The sequence below is a fragment of the Martes martes genome, assembly GCF_963455335.1.
Source record: "Martes martes genome assembly, chromosome: 8".
NCBI classification, from domain to species: Eukaryota; Metazoa; Chordata; class Mammalia; order Carnivora; family Mustelidae; genus Martes; species Martes martes.
The window spans coordinates 77,260,991-77,276,109 of NC_137895.1; the positions used below are offsets into that span (position 1 = coordinate 77,260,991).

General features: G+C 34.1%; 1 protein-coding gene across 2 annotated transcripts in view; it reads left to right on the forward strand.

Annotated features, from left to right (window-relative positions):
- CNTN1 (contactin 1) overlaps positions 1–15,119 on the forward strand; it is a gene marked incomplete at both ends in the record, with an annotated part of 164,621 nt that overhangs the window by 95,188 nt on the left and 54,314 nt on the right. For both annotated transcript variants that reach the window (XM_080811380.1, XM_080811381.1), the window contains 2 exons: positions 2,779–2,928; positions 11,990–12,060. In XM_080811380.1, coding sequence (XP_080667506.1) covers positions 2,779–2,928; positions 11,990–12,060 — 221 coding nt within the window. The remainder of the gene's footprint in view (positions 1–2,778; positions 2,929–11,989; positions 12,061–15,119) is intronic.

The following is a 15,119-nucleotide window of genomic DNA, read 5'->3' on the forward strand; positions in this document are numbered from 1 at the left end:
TTTTGATTCTAGACACATTTTTCTAAAATGAAAATGTTAATCTTTTTTTTTTTTTTCTAAGTCTGTCCTACTTCTTACATAGGTGGTTTTCTTTAGAGGGTATTATAAATATATACCTAAACATATTTGTTTTGGAAATTTATTTTCTCATAAGTTCTGATGTTAATGTATGTTAACAGGAATGATTATAATTGGTTTTGTTCTAAAAAGAGCACTTTCCATGCCTTTAGCAATCCTGGTAGAGAATTCTATCCTTAACTTATGTTTCAAAATCTTCCCTAACCACTCAGAAGGTACATTCTAGAAGGCCATCTCTTCACATCCACTTCTTGCTCCCCTTCTGAGAGAGTTGTTTGCATCCCTGAGCCAATGGTTTCTCACTGGTATTTGCCTAATGGTAGTGACTCCAAGGGTTTTTGCTTATTCTTCCTTTCTTCATCTCAGTCATTAAAAACAAGAGACTGACAACATCACCTGCAATCCAAAGCCCACCACTAAAGGAGCCCCTTTGACTTTTCTTTCTTTACCTTTCACAATTCCTCCAAGTATTTTCTGTGGTCAGTTACGACTTTCTAGTCTTTGAACATACCCCTGGTCTTCCATTTATTTGGGGGTATTTTCCGTTGGATCCTCACTTGGGCTCCACGTCAGTCTATCAGCTGAAGCTTCCACTGTACATCCATTTGGCTCTTCTTGTTTTGACCCAGCCTACACTTGCCCATACTTGTTGACTGCCAAGCTACTTGGAAAAGCCTGAGGTAGCCTTGACCATCATGAGAATACCACACCCTTGTCAAGAGAGACCGTTCGGAGTGCAGCCTTTCCATTCTTCAGGCATTTAAACGGGGCTGGGATTTTGCAGCATAGGAAAGAGGGGAGAGATTGGACTGCCTCCTTGAGCCTTCTACCATATGTTTTTACTTAGACCCCCAACCTCATATCACAAACTCAAAAATAGTTCTGTCAGCTTCTGATTTTAAAACACTATATTAGTTTCTTAGGGCTGCTGTAACAAATTGGTTTCTTAAAACAACAGAAATTTAGTCTTTCATAGTTCTGGAGGCCAGAATCCAGAATCAAGATGTTGGCAAGTCTCTACCCTCTCCAAAGGCTCTAGAGAACATTTCATTCCTTACCTCTCCCAGCTTACGGTGGCTCCAGATGTACCTTGGCTTGCAACCACAACACTTCAACTTTTGTGGTTACATTTGCAGCCTCCTGTACTACGTATATTTCTTTTCTGTGTTTCTCTTTTCGGACACTTGTCACTGGATTTGGGGCCCACCTAGATAATCCAGCATGATCCTAACCCAAGATCCTTAACACAGTTCCAGTCTTAAACTTGAAAGGTTATACAAAGACTGTTCTTCCAATAAGTTACATTCGCAGGTTCTAGTAGTGTGGGCATATATAAAACTTTTTGGTAGGCACAATTCAACCCACTACTATAAAAGCTTCTCTTCTCATAAGAGGCTCAAAATTATTTGAAGTTATCTAGAAGAGAAGAGGGGCCACCCTACCCAGTGTCATAACATCCAGCTACGTTTTTCCCTTTTCTTTATGACGAGCCCTTTACAAACTAAAACTTTACTTTTGCTCCTACAACTACTTAAAAGAGGTGCCTTGGTATATGAAGTAAGGCAAATTCTGATTTGGTGGGGTGGAAGAAATAAGAAATAAAGAGGCAGAATCAAAACATGAGAAGGCAAAGCCTAACTTTTAATCAGAAACTCAAAAATATTTGTCAAATGTAAAGAACAAGTTCATAACAAAGTAAGAGAATAGATGGCAAGATTAGTGTCCAGGAGAGTTAAAATTATGGTAGGGTGAGGTATGGCATGGTCTGAGTCACACAGGAATTTGTCCAAAGACAGGAACTAGACACTGAGACGCTTAGCAATTATTGTGGAGATGGGTACAGCATCTTGAAAAGCTATATATTCATGGTCTGCATTGACAGATAAAAATTCCCTAAATAATAAGGTGATGAGTCATAGGCAAGCCTGAAGGAACAAATTTTCCAAATAAGTGATGTGCAAGTATTTACACGCATATGTATGTGTAGGTTAGTTATTAAAAACACATGTGGAGATATTTTAAGAGAGCTTAAAATACTGGATAGTTCTGCCTTCCTTGTATGTTTTATCATCTCTCAATGTAATAAGCAATCTTGGGTCATATCCTACCTATAATTTATAATCTTTTTATTACTTAGCAGCATGAATTCTGAGAAATAATAAATCTTAATAAACTATCATAACATGTATTATTATTGCCCCAAACAATTTGGGTAAAAATGAACAAAACCAACTAAAAAAGGGTATAAGCATATAGGTACATTAGTAGTAAATCATTCACTACCCATATGCAACATCAGTGGCAGTCCACAAAATTTTCAGCTGCCCCAATTGTACTCTGGCCTCAGGAAATCTTTCTAGATTCTACTTTTAGCATACAGCTTCTTGCTATTCAAGGTGGAGCCCAGTGGTTATCAGCAAAAGCATGACATGGGAGCTTGAAAGAAGTGCAGAATTTCACTCTTCTGACCCTAGGCTTATAAAATAGATGATTCTTATGCACTTCGCTTTTTCTAGTTTATTATTTATTTATGAGCTCTCTGCTTACTCCCTTGAATTTAACATTTTGTCATTTCTAGTTTGTATTTTTGTTTCAACTCAATGGAATAGGTGCCATTTTCTCAGAATAGTAAAATAAAAATGGGGGATTATAAAACCGATGTCCAACTAATATTCTCTGTTTAATATTTATTTTGTTTAGATCCCCCAGTCATTGAAGGAAATATGGAGGCAGCAAGAGCAGTGGATTTAATCCCGTGGATGGAGTATGAATTTCGTGTAGTAGCAACCAATACATTGGGTATAGGAGAGCCCAGTATACCGTCAAACAAAATTAAAACAGATGGAGCCGGTATGTTGAAGAAACTTTTTAAAATTTAAGAGGTTTATAAATACAGTGACAGTTTAATATATAGTTGAATGTATTTTGAAATAAATAATGCTCTGAGGTAAGTGATTCATCTAAAAATGTATATATATATATATAGATATATATATATATATTTCACACAGGTGTGCGTACTCTGTGTCAAGACAGTCAAAAATTTTAAAAAAAAGGAAATATGAAGTTTGAGAATACTTTTACATAATTAATGTAAGGAGAGTGGTAAATAGAATTCACTACGTATTCCACTGGGGACCCCTAAAATGAAGTTGGTATTTAGAATATAAACTCTCATGTAAACTCTGAATGTTAACCAGGCAGACTCTTAATGAAGCAGGTCCTGTGATCTAGAAGGTTCACAATTTTGCATGTCACTCAAAGACATTTATAACTGAGTGGCCATGGGATATGGCCAGGGAAGGTATGGTGAGTAGGCAGTTGAGAGAATGGGATGAGAACTTCTCAGATCTCTGCCACTGGGGGAATCATAGCATCTCTAAGAAATAGCTGTAATGTGTTCTTTTAATATGAGGTACGACTCTAAACATGCTCTTTGATCACAGCTCAGCCATGGGTGGTCTTCCAATTTAGATTCACATTTTTACGCTAAATACCAAGTCCATTTAAATAGTCTTTAGTAGGAGAAGTACTCAGCTCTATTTTCATTTTCCCCTGCATTAACAGGCAAAAATATTGTTCCGATTCTAATAATAGCTCTTTTTTTTATTATTCCTTGTCTATGAAAAAGAAAATGTTTTGTAGGCTCTCTGAGTTTGTTTTTATTGTGCCTTGCCAAAGTTCAGTGCTTTATTTGGAAGAAAAGATTTTAAAAGAATGACAGACTGCTGTTAAAATTCTACTATGATATCTTAATATCGCTAATCCACATTTCTGGCATCTTCAATTTCTTGCCCTAACATCTGAATAGAATGATGAACTCTAATGTCTTCATTTTTAAAGCCAAGTTATTCACAGGACCGCCATTAATAAGCTCTCTTAAAGTTCCGTGTGGTTTACTACATTATTTACCAGGTACAAATGATGATTCTGTAATAAAGGAAGAAAATAAATGCTGAAGTACTGATCCACACTGAGTATTTTCACACATATTTCAGTTAATTCTTATAATAATATTTTAATACAGGTAATACGAGTCAGTGCTCATTAATGGGCAGTAGACTCAGAGACAGTAAATAGTGGTGAATGAATGTAACTACTCATGAGGCTTCAAATCCACATCTGTTTGATACTTGTCATATATTGAGCTTTCTGTCGTACAGGTGGTGTCTCAAGCAGGACTCTAAAATGCCTATTTATATAAAACTTTATATAACTATATATAGTTACATATAGTTATATATAGAGATATATATTTATATATATAACTTTATATAACTATGTATAGTTATATAAAACTTTATATATATGTTCTAGTAAAAGTTTAGATTTCATCCTTAACTATGAAACCAGATATGACTAAATACAAATTTTTGTTTTGTTTTGCTTTGGTATATCCATCCACCAAATGAACACAACTCTGCCTTTTTCTCTACCTCACAGGAATATCATTAGCAAAAGAAGGTAATATAAGTTGAAGCTTTATAGAGCACACATACCAGATAGCCAGGATTCTTGTGTTTGGTTTTTATTATTAGTCCCTAGAGCCACTTAAGTTTTTAATAGAAACTTCTGTATGATGGACTGAACACAGTTGCCCTTTCTTGAAAGACAAAAATAGAAAGGAACACGAGCATGATCTGACTGGTGGTTTTAACTACAAAATTTCATGCTGAGAGATCTTGCACTTGATTTAACAAGTATTCATTTTCAAAATAAAATTGTAAAAATAAAATTAAATGATTAAGTCTGTGCCTAAGTAAACTTATTTCAGTTAAAAAATCATAACATTCTTACGGCCTTTTTTATACATTTATACAATTTTAATAGATTTTATTCATTTATTCATGAGAGACAGAGTGAATGAGAGGCAGAGGGAGAAGCAGGCTTCCCATGGAGCAGGAAACTCCATGTGGGACTTGATCCCAGGACCCTGGGATCACGACCTGAGCAGAAGGCAGATGCTTAACAGACTGAGTCACCCAGGTACCCTATAGGCCTTTTTAAAATCTCATTGAGTTTGATTAGCTTTCCATGATCTCTCAACTAACACAATAGAACTAAGACTTCATCTGAACACATTTTTTGAAGTACAAAACTTTTCATAGGGCAGGGAGAATGCTCGCTCTGGCATTGGTGGTAGACATAGACCTTCTCCTCTCCTCCTCAGGAATTCTGATACAAACAGTATCTTAATTTTTTAATCTCAGAAAGTGACTGATTTGGGATATATAGCTTGATCATCTGAAAAGAATTATTTTAAGATCTTTTTTTCTTTTTTAAATCTCAAAATAGAAATGATTAAATATGCTTTTAGGAATAACAAAAAACCTAAGAGAAAGATTTCAGTCTGATTTTTTAATCTCAGTCAATGGATATAATTTATATTTAATATCATATTGAGAAGATCAGGATCCTTTTGATATAATTATCACCAAAAGTTTGCCTGTAAAAAAAAAAATCCTTGAAATAAATAAAATCAATAACAATGGGAAAAAAAAAAAGTTTGCTTGTAACTCTGAAGACTCTTCAACCTCCCAGTCTTCTTACCCTTAGAAATGCTGGGAAAAACTTGCTTTAGGTATCAAACCTAAAATTTTGGAAGGATTGTTTATTTAAACTAACAAATTCTTGGCATCACCTTTTGTAAGCGTTGCCTTTTATGTTGTATTTGCTCAAATGGCATTTTGTAAATGAATTAATTCTCTAGCGAGCTTAGAAAATAACTTCCTTTGAAAGCCTTTGGAGCCAAAACAAACAAACAGACCTACAAAGTGATAACAGTCTTGGTCCCAATGCCACCAGGTACGGCCCTCTAGTGATATAACGAGAGGATTCAGTCCTTTCTATTGTGAAAAAATAATTCCCGAACACATTCATTAATCTTTCATAAGAAAAACTGTAGGGTCTTGTGTTAATCAACTTTTATGGTTATCAGTCTTTTAGCACTTGCTGTGTATTTTCAAACAGGGTGCTAAGCTTTCTATTTGCGTTGCCCCACTTAATTTCCCCAGTAACTTCATGAAACTGGTATTATTATTCCTGATTTTACAGAAAAGGAAGTTAACGTTACAACCTAGCTAATGTGAGCAGAACTGGGGTTCACACCCAGGACTTTCTAATTCTGAAAGCTGTGCTCCTAAGCCACTTCTTAGAAGGACAGTGTACAGTATTAAAGTTGAGAACGCTTTCAGTAAAATTTTGGTACCTTTGATGAGAGACAGATTATTTAACCTCTCTGAGCCTAGGTTTTCTCATTTCTAAATGGAAATCACTTATTCTATGATTATTTTTTATGATTTAAAAACATGTACGGAAAGCAGTTCTATCTTGTGCATAATATTTCCTGAATAAAATGATCATGCTAGTAATCCTCATTTTAAACTTTAATATGCTTGTAAGAAAAGCTTGTCTACTCTGCAATTGATCATTTGGCAATATATTTTCCATTTTTTATAAGCCTAGAGAATCGTAATTTCATGTAATTTCTCATCATCTTAGAGGAAGAATTTTATATATTTAATATAATAAAATTCAACAGAATATCTCCTCAAATGCTGTTTTTCTTTTCATCCTGTTTTTTAAAAATTTAATATGCATAAAATTGGACATTTACATTGTTCATTCTTACAAAAGAATAAAAATACTTTTTAAAACAGGGAGATGTTTGTCTTGTCATGTACCATTATAACAACTCTGTAAGAGATGCCAGCATATGTTATGTGGAATAAAGGCTGGTTCCCGTTTGATGGAAAGGTTACCCCTGCACCTCATTATGCTGATTGAAAGACACAACATTATCTAATGCAGCACATGCCCTTATCTGTCCAATTACTTAATGTTAAGTTTGCATTGCACAGTTGCCCATATTCTTTGGATTCAGACAAGTGCATTATAAAATGGATGGTCCCAAGTGAAGAATTAGAAGATGTGTTTGTAATTCATTGTAGCCCATTTAATTTCGACTGTAAGAAAGAGATAACAAAAGCATCCTTCAAAGTAATGTGTCATTCTAAGACATACCCCCATAGCTAATGGATCTGCAGGTGCAGTGGGTGAGTTGATATCCTAAAATGGTGCTTTTGGGTTTGTTTTGACAGCTTTGGCATTCACTGATGCCAGATTAACCTAAGAAGGAAAAGAGAAAAAAAATAATACAAGAATCAGCACTTTCATCCTTTGTATAGAGCTTTAATTTCATGACTAATGAAGCTACTCTGCTCTTTTATTTAGTTTTATTTTTAATTTTTAGCTATATTTGATAAAGTGAGAAATGGTGCTAAGAACATATTTTGTAGCTAGCAAGGTACTGTTAAATTTAGTTGCTATCATCAGTAATAAAAGAATAAATCTTTTTTTAAAAGTAACAAAAAGTATAGATTTTTTAGCCACGAGAAGGCCTGTGTTAAAGCTATAACTTCTGTACTTGTAAGCAGTGTGACCTGGCTAGCTCAGTAACTTCTTTGGGATTCCTTTGCCTTTCCTGTCAAAAGAGGATTACACAGGGCGCCTGGGTGGCTCAGTGGGTTAACCTTTTGCCTTTAGCTCAGGTCATGATCTCAGGGCCCTGGGATCGAGGCCCTGATTAGGCTCTCTGCCAAGCAGGGAGCCTGCTTCCCCCTGCCTCTCTGCCTGCCTGTGATCCCTCTCTGTCAAATAAATAAATAAAATCTTAAAAAAAAAAAAAGAGGATAATGCTGCTTCTCTGTATATATATTTCTCAGTGCTGATCCGAGTATCCAGTCAGGTGCGGTATGTAAAAATTATTTCTGTGTTCTAGATGAGTCTTTTATTAAGCAGAGCTCCTTCATTCATTCAGCAAACTGTCACAAATTGTGGGTACTTAACACATTGGATTAAAACTGGTTGTACATATATACTTGTTACTATAGTAAAGAAAATGCATCTTCAGGCCTGGAATCAGATTCTATTTATGTTGTTATCATTAGTGCTACAAAAGTATTTGTAGAAGAAAAAGGGAGGAACAAGAACCATAACACTAGTTCTGGCAGTTGCAAGTTGATAGAGGAAGACAAGAAAAAAAAGCAGCAATCAAAGCCACGGTGATATCTGCACACTACGATTCAGAAGAACCCATTATCCATTGTAATTTGTTTTGTATGAAGACAAAGTTCAAATGTGCATTAGATGCTTTTGTTCTTAATACACAGAGAGAAACTAGGAAATTTTAATTCTTTTGCTTAACCTAAACAAATAATGCATAATTGGTTTGAGTTCTTCATAATAATCTTACTGTGCATTGTGATGACTTCAGTTTGTAGCCTTCTTTTCTGCCCATCCAGCATTTTCTCCAGTGACTTATTTTTAGATTATCATTCTGTTGAGCAGTTAACAAATTTACTCTGTACCACCCATGTAAAATTCCTGTTTAAGATCAAAGCCTAGATTAATAAACAGCCTGCAATTTCAGCTTGATAAGACCCTAAAACATTAATATTTTTACGAACTATCTCAGACCCTGTATTGTTTTTACCGACTATGGAAGTTTAGTCGGTTTGACAGGGTAGATGCATTAGGAATGTTAGCAATCTGCTCCACCAGCAGAACAGGAGATTGATCGTAAGAGTTACAAGTAACTACTCTCGTTTGAATATCCAAATATTGTACAGTTCATTTGATTTTGTTAATAGCTAATCAGAAAGAATATATATTTAGAAGTAGAATAAAAGCAGATGTAAAATGTTAATCTGTACTTTAATTCCTTTGGTGTTCTAGATTCTAGAGCATTACATTTATAACCATTTGAATCTCTTCCTAAAAAACTTAGTTTTAAATCACAATGAAATTTTGATGCAAATTAAAGTGGAAAGTTACACTCATGGTAACATTATTTCTGTAAAAATGGCTCTACAAGTTAAGCAGTCATTAAGAAGAACTAAGTAGTCAACAGTCTATTTTGAGTCAGGGGCCTGTCTTCATATACTCCATGATTTTCACAGTTTAGGATTTGTTGTAAACTAATTTTTATACTGTTAAATAAAACACCAAAGCTCAAATAGGTACTTACATGCAAATTATCTAAACTTCCAAAATCTAAAAGTAAAATTGGCAACATTAGTTTGTTTTTAATAAACTGAAAGATAATTATGACATCAGCTTAATTGTCTTCTTAAATAATTTTTAGTCCTGTGATTGAAACACAAAAGCACTCTTCTAAACCTCTTCAAGGAATCACTTAGACTGAACTCATGGCAGAAGGACAAATGTAAAAACTCACTATTCTTAACCTTTCACAGTAAAAGAATATATTGTTTTTTCATGATTAATTCAATAATTTTCTATTTTTTCCTAAATAGTTTATTAAAATCTTTTAAATGATTTATAGTTAAAAGAAAGTTTAGTTTGTTCACTGTTAAATTACTTTGGATCCAAAAGTTGAATAAGCTGCCTTGTGCTTAGAGTGATTTACTTCCCTGAAAGCAATCATGATTTGCACAAGTATTCCTGTTCCCACAAGGCTGAAGGCAGAAGAAGGGCACCTAGGTGTTCATATTCTTGTCAGATAGGTATGTTATATTTCAACGCCACCTGGGAAAAAATGTCCCATAGCTGCTAAAGCTACAACTGAACATTCAAAGCTAAATGGAGGACATTAAGTCAATAATCAACCCAAGATACAAAACATTCTATTAGAAGGTACAGTGCCTTTATTACTGTCTTTTATTTTAGTACCATGAGCTCAGTGAGTAATCTTTGAAAAGCAAGTCAATCTTGACTTACTTATTGAAGCATGTTAAAAGAGCTTAAAATAAACCTTATGAAATGGAAAAAAAAATTCAATCTAACATAAACATATTCCATTTTTAGCTCTATTCTAAACAAAGAGGCTAATATTGATTATAATAAAAAGGATCACAGTGAAATGTTTTGGCAAATAGTACTTGACCTGATGAAAGCAATATTTGATTCAACAAATTACAGTATAATAAATTATTCTAAGGTTATTTTTGAAATTATTTGCCCGTGACCACAATACTTTTACTTAGAGTTAAACACACAAAATTTGATTTATTCATTGATTTTAAAACAGCATATTCTTTGTTTCTTGTTTCTTGTAGCATGTAGAGTTTTAACTTCAGAATATGAATTATGGGGCTTAAAGGGTTTCCAAGAGTTATTTTAATATCCCACCTTCAATATGTATTTTATCTAAAGTGCTACAATTATCTTTTAACACTTCTGTGCACTCAGTTTTTATTTCTAACACTTATGTGGTGACAGTTGAATAGTAGAATAAAATCACTCAAATATATTAATTCCTAATCAGAAATGGAAATCATCATATGGTCTGTAGACATAAAGAAAACCATACATGTTGTTTGTTTCTGTGCAATTAATGTGCATTATTCAACAAAGAATTTACATGGTTAACATAGGGGAAATTGTGAAATATTTATCTTTGAATCACAATTATTTGTTGGGATCTGCAGCTTAGTACACGGATGCATTGCTTTGAGCCCTCTGAGGAAGGTGTGACTATTTCCCACCAGGAAAGATCTGGGGACTCAAGGAATAACTCATCTTTCATATGTTCTTTAAAATGTTGACAGATCTGGGAATGGTATCTCAGACTGAGCCACAGCAGTTCTATGTAAAAACAGACTGTCCATGTAGCTGAGCAGCTGATCTCTAAGTGCCTCCAGTGCATGACAAACTAGGCTTTGTGTATCTGTTCAACTCCAGTTACATGCAAATCCAAGAAGACACAGCATACAATAAGATTCAGGATGCAGGAGCACCTGCGTGGCTCAGTGGGTTGAGCCTCTGCCTTCGGCTCAGGTCATGATCTCAGGGTCTTGGGATTGAGCCCTGCATTGGGCTCTCTGCTCGGTGGGGAGCCTGCTTCCCCCTCTCTCTCTCCCTGCCTCTCTGCCTGCTTGTGATCCCTCTCTCTCTGTCAAATTAGTAAATAAAATAAAAATAAATAAATTGTAAAAGATACAGGATGCAAATCTGGTAAGACAGAGCGACTATCCTAAAGGACTTTCAGGGAGAGAGAGTAACTGGGAGAAAAACAAAGAAGAGGCCATTGGACTTGGCAGTTAGAAGCAATTTTGTGATTTTTGAGAGAGTGATTTCAATAATATAAAGAAGTAGAACACAGGTTATGGGTTGTTAAAAAGAGGTTATAGAGTGAGATACAAAAAAAGCCATATATCAGTTCTTCTTTGCTGTTCAGTGACAAGTGTTTGATGGCATGGAGGGTAAGTGGAAAGCAATATTACAGATAATTTTTAAAGATGGAGGGACTACAGAGTCGAATCCAATAGAGTAATTGAAAACTGAAGGATGACGTAAGAAGATGGGAGTGTGGGAGAGTTGGAGTCCCTGATGGGGCAAGATTCTAGAAGAGATTTAGAGACTGGGTAGTGAGAGTACCAGAAACAGTTTTAGATTTCTAATATTTCCAGATATTTTGGGGTAACATTATCCAATATTAGTGGATAGGCACTCTTTAACAGCTTTTTGTAGATTAAAGCATAAAACTAACACCACAACAGTAAATTATTAGAAGGTCATAGGGTTTAAAAGTAAGAGTTATGAAATATTTTCCCAACAAAGTGGATGTAATCTTTCAAATTCATATTAAATAAAAGGACAGAGAAAAAAAAAACTGTGTGTGGGGGGAGGGCAAATTTGCTTTGTTACCTCTTGCTGAAGAAAACCCCTACTTTCCTATGGCACTAAATCAATGTTGGTCTTGGCAGTACAATAGATTAGATATGTATTACAGTTACTATGAGGCATTGTTATTATAATTGAGTGGATCATGTGTACGACTTGTCTTTCCTAGTGAAAGAAAATATTCATGGTTTTTCTAGTGAAGAACTCTAGTGTCAGGAAAAAATTACATAACCTCATTTTTCATTGTTTCATTTGTTTGTTTCAGCACCTAACGTGGCTCCTTCAGATGTCGGAGGTGGGGGTGGAAGCAACAGGGAGCTGACCATAACATGGGTAGTAAGTATTAATAAGTTGTATGTATCAGAGGCTGCTTTACCTACCCTTAATCTCAAATTGATTTTGTTTCCCGAAATAAATCGAAACAAAAGACATGGCCCAGGATGAACTGTTTTTGTTTTATTTTATTTTGTTTTGTTTAACTATAATAAGAAAAATTCTAATGGACCATTAGGGAAATTATCAACAAGCAGAAGAAACTGTGAGTTCACCAAAGATTTCAATTGTAGATTTTTTTTTCTTCCTTAAGTGACTATAAAGAGAAACTGAAGTTTAAGTGGAAAGTAATCCACTCTTATTCCACATATGGTTGTTATTTACATTCATTTGTTGATTTATATCTTAACTGAGTCAAAAGCTTTCTAGTGAGTGAGTGTACACTGACCACTTTTATTCATGGTCAAGATAGAATCAGAGGCCAAAGATATTGGTTGTTTGTTTTCTTTGGATTACCATATCTACCACCTTTTCTTGATTTTATAAGAACTACCTGGAGAAAAGTAGTAATTTTGTGGCTTATATCAGAATAATATAAAAATTATTGTTATTTTTGGTGAAACAAATTTTTTTGCAATGTATTTTAATCTAAGTGAAATGTGAATTTTATTTTTAAAAGAAAATTACGAAGGAATACCCTTTATAACCATAGATGCAAAACTTAAAAAAATGTTGGCAAATTAAATCTGGCAAAATACTAAAAGAATGATACACTGTGATGAAGTAGTTTATCCCAGAAATGCAGAGTTGGTTTCACATTAACAAATCAATCAATATTACTCATCATATTGGCAGAATAAAGGAATGAAACCATAGGATCATCTCAATAGACCAACATTCATAATTAAAACATATTCATGATTTAAAAAGTCTAAGTGTATAGAAATAGAAGGGAATTTCTTATACCTGATAAAGAATATTTATGGAAATCTTACAGTTAATAATAATGCTCAGTGGTGACAGGCTTAATGTTTTCCTTCTAAGTTTGGGCATAGGGCAAAGATAGCCCCTCTTAATGTTGTAATGGAGACCCTAGCCAGTGAAATAGGTCAAGAAAATGAAATAAAGAGCACAATGTGTGTTTGTACACAAAATTCTAGGGAACCTATAAGCAGCCATTAGAGCAAATAAGCATATTTTAAAATGTTGCAGGATACCTGGTCAATATTCTAAAGGCAATTGTTCTTTATATTTACTGGTTTGCTGCTAATAAAACTTAAAACAAAAACAAAAAAAACAAAGTTGCAAGAATTACACTACATGAATTCAAAACTTTCTAAACCTATATCAATTAAGACAATGGGATACTGGCATAAGGACTGATAAATATCAGTGAAATAGCTCAGAAATAGACTCACACTCAAATAAACAACTAATTTGCAAAATGGCACCAAAGCAATACAATGGGAGCAAAGAAAAATTTTTCAGTGGAAGGTACTAGATAATTGGATATTCAACTGGGAAAGGTTTATCCAAAAGGAATCTGAATGTTCTTCAGCATTGCTTTTGTCCAATACACTGAAGTGATGGTTTAGTCCTTTTCTATTTAACATTAGTAGCATATTATCAATGAGTCAAAATACTATTTCCATTATTGTGGTAATATCTCTACTGCAGAAGTATTATTTTTTGTTTTGTAAAAATAATTTTTTAAGTTAGAAAACAACAGATTTTTATTGGTAGCTCCAATGTTAAAATATAAAGTAAACAAAATTACCCATGATCACACAACCCAGAAATCACCCAATTTGACATTTTGGGGCAGTCTTTCTAGTATTCTATGTAGAAAGTCATAAAATTTGTATAATGCATTTTAAAATTTAATATTATTTTACATATAATTTTCTTTTTGCGAGACTCCTTGAGATTTTATTATTTTTATTTAAGTTATATTTTATATATTATAATTTATTTTATCATTATTTTTGTTTGCATGGAATATGACAATATTAATTGTCATTTCAGCATATTTTCATGACATCTGTAATTGATTTTCAAAAGACAAATTTTAACCGCAAGCTTTATCCAACTTGCACTTCTAATAAACATCTATTTCTGGAGTATATGCTTACAATGACTTCTTCTATGGAAATTGTTCATTTCACAATCCTCTATCCAAAATGTAACTTTACCTAAGGCGGAAAAAAAAAAAAAAAGAAAGAGAAAAAATCAATGCCCGAAGCACAAGCAAGAATAAATTACCAAAATTATTTTCTTTCTTAAATGACTGTCAGATTTTACCTGGCCTACTATGGCTTAGTAAGCTGTTCCTGTGCAAAAATGGACACTGGATGTTAAGGGATCCATTGGCCTAAAAGATTAAACAAATATTCAGCTATCTAATTCCAGAAATATTTTGAACTCACTGTGGTATGGTAACCCAATTTTAATTTATAACATTTTCTCTGGACATTCAAACCCCAAACACTTAGTTAAAAAACTTTTGTATGGGCACCTGATTTTATTTTATTTTATTTATTTATTTATTTTTGTTTAGAGAGAGAGAGAAAGTACACACATGCCTGAGTGTGCAAGAGCAGGGAGGAGGGGGAGGGGTAGAGGGAGAGAGAGAATCTTAGGCAGGCTCCATACCCAGCCCAGAGCCGATTGCCAGTTCCATCTCATGACCCTGAGATCATGACCTGAACTGAAATCAAGAGTTGGTGGTTCAGTGGACCTCTGAGCCACCCAAACCCTCAGTACCTGTTTTTTTTTCCATTGGAGTTTGCTTTTGCTCTTGAAACTTACTTTGATCACTAGTGTAATCGGTTATGATAAATCTGTCTCAGAAGTCATTCAAGGGACTTGTTATTGAAACATTCAAAACATTTTTTATGACCTATAGAGGAGTTCTGTATCAGAGACTAATGTCTGAAAAACACTACATTTCAGCAGGATATTTGAAGTGAGAGATATTGCTGGTGGAGAAAGCTGTGATAGTATAAACTTGTCTGAATTAGGCAGGTAACATTTATTTAGGTTACATGTTTATATATCTCCACGTACCCATTAAATATTTTTAGTGTTTAATTACTGCAGACAGTCAAAGAGCACAACCTAGG